This window comes from Mandrillus leucophaeus, unplaced genomic scaffold (assembly GCF_000951045.1).
Source record: "Mandrillus leucophaeus isolate KB7577 unplaced genomic scaffold, Mleu.le_1.0 Scaffold74, whole genome shotgun sequence".
Taxonomy (NCBI): domain Eukaryota; kingdom Metazoa; phylum Chordata; class Mammalia; order Primates; family Cercopithecidae; genus Mandrillus; species Mandrillus leucophaeus.
In genome coordinates, this window is record NW_012108030.1 from 2,502,677 (window position 1) to 2,512,205 (window position 9,529).

The 9,529-nt window shown below is 50.7% G+C and overlaps 1 protein-coding gene across 1 annotated transcript in view; it reads right to left on the reverse strand.

Annotated features, from left to right (window-relative positions):
• MYH14 (myosin, heavy chain 14, non-muscle) overlaps positions 1-9,529 on the reverse strand; it is a 145,176-nt gene that overhangs the window by 32,821 nt on the left and 102,826 nt on the right. The window contains exons 34-39 of the mRNA XM_011966061.1: positions 7,997-8,209; positions 5,023-5,235; positions 3,673-3,834; positions 2,182-2,310; positions 1,193-1,281; positions 825-948 (exon numbers count right to left, since the gene is read on the reverse strand). Coding sequence (XP_011821451.1) covers positions 825-948; positions 1,193-1,281; positions 2,182-2,310; positions 3,673-3,834; positions 5,023-5,235; positions 7,997-8,209 — 930 coding nt within the window. The remainder of the gene's footprint in view (positions 1-824; positions 949-1,192; positions 1,282-2,181; positions 2,311-3,672; positions 3,835-5,022; positions 5,236-7,996; positions 8,210-9,529) is intronic.

The window sequence follows — 9,529 nt, forward strand, 5'->3', positions numbered from 1 at the left end:
GCTCCATCTCAAAAAAAAAAAAAAAAAAAGAAAAAGAAAAAAATTAATGAAGAATGCAGACGTTGGTTTGTCCTTGGAAATCCCATCGCTCTGTTGTCTTCTTGGCAAACTCCTACACTTCCTTTAAGATCTCTCAAAGCATCACCTCCACCAGGAAGCCTTCTCTGATGGCCTCTATCCTCCAGGCTAGGTCCGTAGTCCCTTCTAGGTTCCCACAGTGCCCGTGTTTCCTCCATTTTCACTTATATCTCTGTATTGGGATGGTCTGTTTCCTCCTTTAGACTAAGATGTGTTTGAGGGCGGAGACTTACTATTATCCATCTCCAGGTCCCCAGCATAACCCGGAATAGGATCTGGGCCACCAGAATCCTCAGAAAATATTTATAAATAAATATACAAATGAAAACATGCTTTTCTCCCTCTGCTGAACTCCAACTTATGCTTTAAAACTCCCAGCCAAATGTCTCTTTTTCCAAATGTTTTCTTATGACTCCTGCAGAAAGTCCTTTATCTCTCTATACTGGGCTCAAACTTCCATGATCACACCTGCTGGCCTATAATGTGACAGCATAGTCCCATGTCTATTTCCTCCAGAGAACTTCATAGGGCAAAAACCCCACGTAATTCATCTTTGGATCCAGCCCTGAAGAAACCCCTCAGAAATACAAGTGAATCACGCCTTTCCACCCTTTTAAGAACTCCTATTCAACCTTCAAAACCCAACTCAAATATCCCCTTTCTATATTTGTTGAATAAGAGGACTGAAGGTTACAGTCCCTGGTCAATGGGGACTGAGGCTGGTGGGGGTGGTCAATCGCACTCACCTGCAGGAGCAGCTTACGGTAGCGGTCATTGAGCAGCTCTGAGTTGCTCTGCTCCTCCTCCAGCTCTTCCTCCAACTGCCCCAGGCGCCCCTCCAGCTGACGCTTCTCCTCCAGAATGGCTGCCCTAGGGAGACAGGAAGGGGTGGGGATGACAGGACAGGACAGTCAGAGGTGGGTACCTTGCCTGTAACACTATAGGACCCTGTGGTTGGCCCCACCCTCCTCCCCAGCCTCATACCTCAGGGGTCCCTAGGTTAACCCCGCCCACCTGCCAGCTTCCTGTGCCAGAGCCCAGCCATCTCCAGCCTACCCCAGCTTCACCTCCTGCAGATGCAGCACCTCAGCCTCCACACCCTCGGGGCACTTACTTGCTAAGGTTGCCATTGGCCACCTCATCTGCCATCTCATCCCGGTCCTGCGCTGCCTGCCGCCGAGCACGGTCTGAGGCGGCCAGTTCCTGTGATGACAGAGAGAGGGGTGGCCAGTGGGGGTGAGGAGAAGCAATCTGGGCACGGGTCTAACCCCCTCTCTGTCCCTCACACCTCAAGTCTCTTGGCTCTTTTCTCATGCTGTCCCTGGGTAACCCTGGAATGACATCCACAGATGTCTCCTAAATCTGTCTCCTGAGCCCCTGACCTCTTGCAGCCCAACCTCCAGGCCCCTCACCCTCTCCACCTTTTACTGCACACAGGTTCTCCTCTCAAACCTGCCTCTCCTCCAGGGTCCCCCAGTCACCGAGCCAGACCCCCAGTGCTCTCCTCCCCTCCTCCGGCCCCCCTCACCATAGCCTCCTCCCTCCTGCCTTCTCACTGCTTTCTCTGTTCTCTGCACCTGCTTGGCCCTGGCTGAGGGTTCTCTCTCTCTCTCTCCCCGTTCCCACTCCCCCTCCCACAGCCTTTGTGCCTCCAATCTCCCCACTCCATTTCAACTGCTACAGGGCTGACCCTACCCATCCTCTGTTCTGGATCTTTCCATGGCTCCCTAGTGCCCTAGGACAAAATTCCTGCTCTTAGCCTGGCATTGGAGGCCACACGGTAAGCCCAATCCACCTCCCAAGCCTCACACCCAGGGACCCTGTGGTTAGCCGCACCCCCCAGCCTCATACCCCAGGGTTCCTGTGGTTAGCCCCGCCCACCTCTCCAGCTTCACACCCAGAGATCCTGTGGTTAGCCACGCCCACCTCCCCAGGCTCACACCCAGGGACCCTGTGGTTAGCCCCGCCCACCTCCCCAGCTTCCCACCCAGGGACCCTGTGGTTAGCCCCGCCCACCTCTCCAGCTTCACACCCAGAGATCCTGTGGTTAGCCCTGCCCGCCCCCAGCTTCCTGTCCCAGGGCCCAGCCCACCCCAGCCTCACCTCCTGCAGCCGCAGCACCTCAGCCTCCAGGCCCTTGAGGCGCTTTTCACTTTCCCGATTCTGGGAGAAGATCTCCTCCCGGGAGCTGCGTGTCTCCTCCACCTCCCGCCATAGCTCCTTCATCTGGGCCTGGGTGGGACGGAATAGGTAGACGGGCTCAGCCTGGCCACACAGCACAGGGAACTCCTCCACCCCCTTGCCAGGTCGACAGGGGCTCCTCAGCTCCCGTGAATAAGCAGGGAGTTCTCCGAACCCTGCAGACCTGGGCTCCTGTGTATAAAGCCACTTGCTGTGTGACCTTGGGCCAGCCTCTCCATTCTGGTCCTCAAGGGAGGAGGTTGATCTGGCTGAGCCTAGAAGGCAGCTGGAAGCCTGATGGAGCCTGGCTTCAAGTTAGACGTGGGTTTGAATTACAACTTGCATATCCTTGCTGGGTGACCATGAGCCGGCCACTGCCCCTCTCTGAGCCTCAGTTTGCCTACCGTTTATTTATTTATTTAATTTCTATTTTTACTTTTTTGAGACAGTCTTGCTCTGTCACCCAGGCTGGAGTGCAGTGGTGGGATCTCAGCTCACTGCAACCTCTGCCTTCTGGGTTCAAGTGATTCTCCTGCCTCAGCCTCCTGAGTAGCTGGGACTACAGGTGCCCACCACCATGCCTGGCTAATTTTTGTATTTTTAGTAGAAACGGGGTTTCACCATATTGGCCAGGCTGGTATTGAACTCCTGACCTCAGGTTATCTGCCCACCTTGGCCTCCCAAAGTGCTGGGATTACAGGTGTGAGCCACCGTGTCTGGCCAAAAAACCACAGGGTATTTTCACTTCAAAAACAAAAACCACAGAGGCGGGTGGATCACTTGAGGCCAAGAGATCGAGACCATCCTGGCCAACATGGCGAAACCCCATCTCTACTAAACATACAAAAATTAGCTGGGTGTGGTGGCGCACACCTGTCATCCCAGCTACTCGGGAGGCTGAGACAGGAGAATTGCTTGAACCCGGGAGGCAGAGGTTGCTGTGAACTGAGATCACATCACTGCACTCCAGCTTGGGTGACAGAACGAGACTGTCAAAAAAAAAAAAAAAAAAAAGAAAAGAAAAAAGTTTTGTACATCAAGACCACAGCAAGATGGTTTTATCAGGATAGAATGTACTAAGATCAAACCATTGTACTCCAGTCTGGGTGATAAGAGTGAAGCCCCGCCTCGACTGAAAAAAAAAAAAAAAAAAAACTGAACAAACAAACAAAGAAACAAACAAAAAATGAGGAAATTTGACTTAAAAGTGCAGCATTTTAAATGAAAGAAATGTGAAATATAAGAAGGAAGCCAGCCTCTGGGGCATGGATGTTTATAAAGGCGCTGACCCATGTGGATGCTGCCTGTGGGGAGAGGGAGGGGTCCGAGCTGGCCTCAGACCCTGGAGTGATGGTCGGGGCTTGAAGATACCAAAGCCTCCCTTCCCTGGCACGGCTCACGCCCCGCCCTTACCTGCATTTTGCGAAGCTGCTTCACTGCCTCCTCCTTGCCCTGCCCGGCGGAGGCCATTTGAGCCTTCAGCTCCTCCAGCTCCCCCTCCAGCTTCTTGCGGGCAGCCACGGCCAGAGTGCGCTGTTTCCGCTCCTCATCCCGCTCCACCTCTGCATCTCTCAGCTGGAGAGGAGGTCAGGAGGGACTGGGTCAGGGACAGGAAACCCAGCCTCCCTCTGTGTGCTAGGGACATAGATGTCTACCCTGGAGCTCCTGCCCAGGCTGCAAGCCCCGTTCCTCTCACCCCCCGACTCTCCTTACTTGGTCCCCTCTCTATCTCCACTGCCCCAGCTCAGTCCCCCATCTCACCTAAGCCTCCTTTCCAGCCTCCCATCTCTCCCCTCCAGCCCATTCCAACACGTCTCCAGAGCTGACCCTACTCATAGCCCTCCCATGGTTCCCCAGTGCCTCCAGGGCCAAGTCTTAGACACTCAGCCACGTCTAAGTCAAAGGGGCTACTGGAGACAAAACCCCGCGGAGACCCCTGGCCTTAGGTCACCCGTTCACCTCTCTTCCCTGCCTCCCCAGCTTCTAGCACCCTCTTCCCCAAGTCTGTTGCCCACATGGCTCCAGAGGGGTCTTATGACACCCAGAGCTGCCCCTGCCCCTCACCACCTAGTAGAGGGAAGACATGGGAAGTTCCTGAATGAGTAATTAATGAACGGTGCAGGAGGGGAGAGAGCAATGGAATAAACAAGGAAGCGAGGGAGCGATGACTGACTGGATTGGGGAAGGATACGGATGGAGGGGAGGGCAGATGAGCAGGTCAGTGAGTGAGTGACTGAGTGGAGTCAGGAGGGGGTGCTGAGGGCCTGGGGTTGGGTAAATAGGGGAGGGGTTGGGTTGGGGAGAGGAGATGGGTCGGAAGCGGGTAACTGGGTGGATGGAGCAGTAGTTGGACATGGCATTGGCTGGGTATTAGCGCTGGTTGGGGGAGAGGCTGTATGTGGGTGGTTGGGGTGGTTGAATAGATGGGGTGGCAGATGGATGGATGAATGGTTTGGTGGATGGAGGATGTATGATTGGGTACAGCAACAGGTCAACAGGATATGTGTGTGGGTTAATGGGTCATGGCAGGTTAACAGGTTGGGGAATAGGAAGATGGTTTTGTGGGAGGAAGATGGTTTGGCTGGCAGGAGAGACTGGTAGAAATACTGAGTGGCAGGCGGGTGGGGAGACACTGAGCAGTGGAAGGGTGGGGGGAGACAGAGTGGTGGGTGGGGAGACGCCTTGCTGACCTTCTTGCTGCCTGTACACACCATGGCATACCCCAGCTGGACCGGCACCCTGTGGCCTTCCGTGTGACAATACCTGCTTGGCCAGCTGTCTCCGCCTCTCTTCACCAGCCTCATCACGGCCCTGCAGGTCACGCTCGTGCTGAGTCTTGAGAGCCTGCACAGTCACCTCCAGACGCAGCTTGGCATCCTCGGCTGCCGTCAGCTCATCCTCCAGTTCCGTCACCTGTGCTCGCAGATCATTGGCTGCCTGTTCTGCTACCCGGCAGGCTCGTTCCAGCTCATGCACCTGGTGGGGAGGGAGAGTGGCTGCTGGGCACTTGGGTCACTGAGGCAGAGGAGGTTACCAGCCTAGGTAGAGTAGGGGAAGCTTTGATGGAGGACGGGGAGGTGGCAAGTCAGTGTGCCCATCCTAGTTTGTTCATTCATCCATTCAAAATCTACTGAGCGACTCCTTCCTAGGTGTCTCATCCAGCATCATCCGAAAATGTATTTCATGAATAACTGATGCTTCATAATTCTATCAGCTGAAGCACTTCAAAGTCTAATACAAGCATCTGTTAGGTCAGCTGACTCTCACTCATGGTGGATTATTCCCTCTGAGTTTTGTAATTTTGCATTGTGAGCTCACTCACTGGGAATTCATCTTTGGGAATCCTGTGTGAATGGGTCAAAGGCAGGTAGCTCCACGGTCATCGGTGCTGGTGTCTGCCAGACTCCCCAGGGTGTCACCAACCTACTATCTACTTGTATTGGGTTTTCTGTTTGGGAGGGTCCCCGATCTTTCAGGCAGGTATGAATTAAAACCCCAAACACTGTGAAAATAGAGCTGGGCTTATGAATTTTCAGAGACTCCCCCTTCACTCCTCTCCTTACTTAACCATCACCTCCTCAGGGAAGCCTCTCTTGACCCATCAGGGCCTCTCTGCTACCCATGCTCCTGGCACTGGGGCCCCTCTCGTATCTAGCCCTAGTCACAGTGGTCATTTGACATTTGCTTAGGTAGCTTTTTGTGCACCACCCGCCTCCTGCACTGGACGGTGAGTTCCACAGAGAAGGGCCTATGTCTGTGGATCACCACTGCCCACATGATACTCATTACAATTCTGGTCACTGACAGTATCTACTTTCAGTCCTTGGAATGGGCCCTCTAGCCTCCCTTCCTGTTTGGTAGTTGCCAATTTATTTTGTTTACTTGAAGGGATCAAACTTTCTTCCCATCAACATCCTGTTTCCCACAGGGGCCTTTGGAGTCACTACAAATAACGACATTTTTCCCAAGGGACAGACCTTAACGGCTCAAGTAAGAGCCAGGTTTTAGCTCCATTATCCCTAGGGCCGCAGGCCAGGTCTGCGTCAGGGAGAGAGGGCTCTCTCCAGGCCTGGCTAAAAGCAAAATCAGATCAACGTCTAAGTGTGTGGAGAAGATAAAGCCCTCATCCATTGGACTCCTAGAAGCGCATTGGTGGGAAAATAAAGAAATAAAGATGTTGAGATGGCGTCTATTCAGGAGCTCAACAAATTCTGCCAGTGCCTCCCATCATTAGTAAGGGTGGCCTGTGTCCCTGGGTATGATCCATAAATGTATTTAGAGGATGAATGAAGGAAGGATGGAGTGGAGGATGTGGCGGGTCATTTTGACCACTCGGAAGGCTAGGACACTGGTTGGGTGAGGAGAGCCTGGGAGCAGCCTTGGGGCACCACCCTACAGGCCCTGGAGGGATATATGAGTTCAGAGAAGACAAAGGCTTGGTGGGAGAGTCTATGTGTGCTCAGTGGGGTTGGTGGCAGGCAAAGTGGGAGTCCTCACACTGTGTGTGCATGTGTGTGTGTGTTGTGTATGTATGCATGCACATAGTCATGTCTGGAGAGTGGTTCTCAGGCTGTGTGTTGTAGTAAATTGTCTTCATCTTCTCTGAGCATTCACACATATGTGTGGTGAGTAGTTTTCTCATGCTGTATGTGTACATATGCACATGAATATGTGTATTTAATGGAAAATCCTCAGCAAGGTACAATGGCTCATGCCTGTAATCCCAATGCTTTGGGAGGCCAAAGTGGGAGGATTGTTTGAGCCTAGGAGTTCAGGACCAGCCTGGGCAACACAGCAAGACCCCATCTCCACAAAAAAATTTTAAAAAGCCAGGTATGGTGGAATGCACCTATAGTCCCTGCTACTTGGGAGGCTGAGGCAGGAGGACTGCTTGAGCCTAGGAGCCTGAGGTTGTAATGTGCCATGATTGCACCACTGCCCTCCAGCCTGGGCAACAGAGCAAGACCTTATCTCAAAAATAAAATAAAACAAAACAAAAAACAAACAAAAACAAATAATAGAAGATTCTCCTCATATCCCACATACACAAATGTGAGCATGTGTGCTTTGTGAGCAGCTCTCGTGCTCTGTGTGTGAACACATGTGCTGGATGAAAGATTCTCCTCACGTTCCGTGAATGTCTACACAAAGACCTACCTCTGGTGAATGGCTCTCCTTACTTTCTATGCATGTGCATGAGCACACATATTTGGTGGAAGATTCTCTGCATGCTGTGTGTGTGTATCTGTGTGTGTGTATACAAACACAAATGTTTGGTGAACAGTCCTCCTCTTGTTCTTTTTTTTTTTTTTTTGAGACAGAGTCTCGCTCTGTCACCCAGGTTGGAGTGCAGTGGAATGATCTTGGCTCACTGCAACCTCTGCCTCCTGAATTCAAGTGATTCTCCTGCTTCAGCCTCCCAAGTAGCTGGGATTACAGGCATGTGCCACCATGCCTGGCTAATTTTTGTATTTTTAGTAGAGATGGGGTTTCACCATGTTTGCCAGGCTGGTCTCAAACTCCTGACCTCAGGTGATCCACCCGCCTTGGCCTCCCAAAGTGCTGGAGTGCTGGGATTATAGGAGTGAGCCACTGTGCCTGGCCCTCTTGTTCTCTTTGTGTGTGAATATATGACTTTGATGGCTGGTTGTTTTCATGCTCTATGGGTGGAAGCATACATGCCTGTGCGTGTCTTCCCCTCACCCAGTGTGTCCCGGGGAGTGGGGGCCCTGCTCACACTCTTGCCGACGTCATCCTTGCTGCTCAGCAGTGCCTCCAGCTCAGCTCTCAGCGCCCGGTTCTGCCGCTCCAGCTCCTCACGTGCCTCCTGCTCCTCCTCCAGTGCCCGTGTCAGTGACAGGGCCCGAGCCTCACGCTCCCGGCCCTCTGCCTCGGCCCGCTCACGTTCCTCCACTGCCCGAAGTACAGCTGCCTTCTCCTCTGCCAGAAGCTTCCAGTTTGAGGGAGATGGGGTGGGGGGAAATAGATTAGCTGAAAGGAGTGTACAAGGGAACGGGAAGAGGGAGCAGCCAGGAACAGAGAAAGAGAGAGAAAGAGACAGACAAAGGCAGAGACACAAGAGGGAGGTAGAGGGATTAAAGTTGCAACCGTGTCCCAAACCAGCTCAACTCTTGAATGGATCAAACTGATCAGTCCCTAACTCTATGCTCAACAGAAGAAATGGTATTCCTTCCTGTTAAGAGTGGCAGTAGAAAATGAACGTCAACCTTTACTGTTTTTTTAAGACACAGTAATTGGCAAACAAACTTATAAAACATGCAAAGAAAAGAGAACAGGACTCATGGTGAAGAGAAAAATCAGTCCATACAAACAGACCCACAGATGACCTACATATTAGAATGTGCACACAAGGACTTCATGATGAGTTTCAGAACGAGGCAGATACAATGGGTGAAGAGGCAGAGTTATTTCAGGAGGGATTTGAAACTGTAAAACAGAACCACATAGAAATGCTAGAATTGAAAAATGAAATAGCTGAAATAAAAAAGTCATTGGATGAAATTAGTAGCTGACTGGACACATCAGAAGAATCAGTAAACTTGAAAACAGGTTAATAGAAATTATCCAAACAGAGCAAAGAAAGAAAGAAAGAAGATTGTAACAAAAATTAATGGAACTTTAACAACCTGAAAAAAGTACCAAGCAGTCATACATACATGCATTTGAGTCCTAGAAGAGTAAAGAAAAAGCAAAGAAAAGTAAAACTGCCTTTGTTCACAGAAAACATGATCATCTATGTGGAAAATTCAACGAAATATATAAAAACTCTGTTAGCACTAATAAGTGAGTTTAGCCAAGATTGTAGGATACAAGATCAATATATAAAAATCTATTGTGTTTCTACATACTAGCAATAAAATATGGAAATGAAAGTAACATCACTCAAAATAGCCATAAAACCATGAAATACTTAGAAATACATCTGGCAAAAGATGTCAAAGATGTACACTGAAAACTAAAAAACATTTCTAAGGTATTTCAATGGACATATATACCATCTTCCTCAGTGAGAAAACTTAATATTGTTACGATGTCAATTCTTCCCAAACTGATGTATAGATTCAACACAGTTCCAAATCGGAAGGCTTTTTGTTTTGGGGTAGAAATTGACAAACTGATTCTAAAATACATATGGAAATGCAAAGGAACTAGAAGCAGCAAAACAACTTCAAATAAGAAGAAAAGGCTGGTGCAGTGGCTCATGCTTGTAATCCCAGCATTTTGGGAGGCTGAGGCGGGCAGATCACCT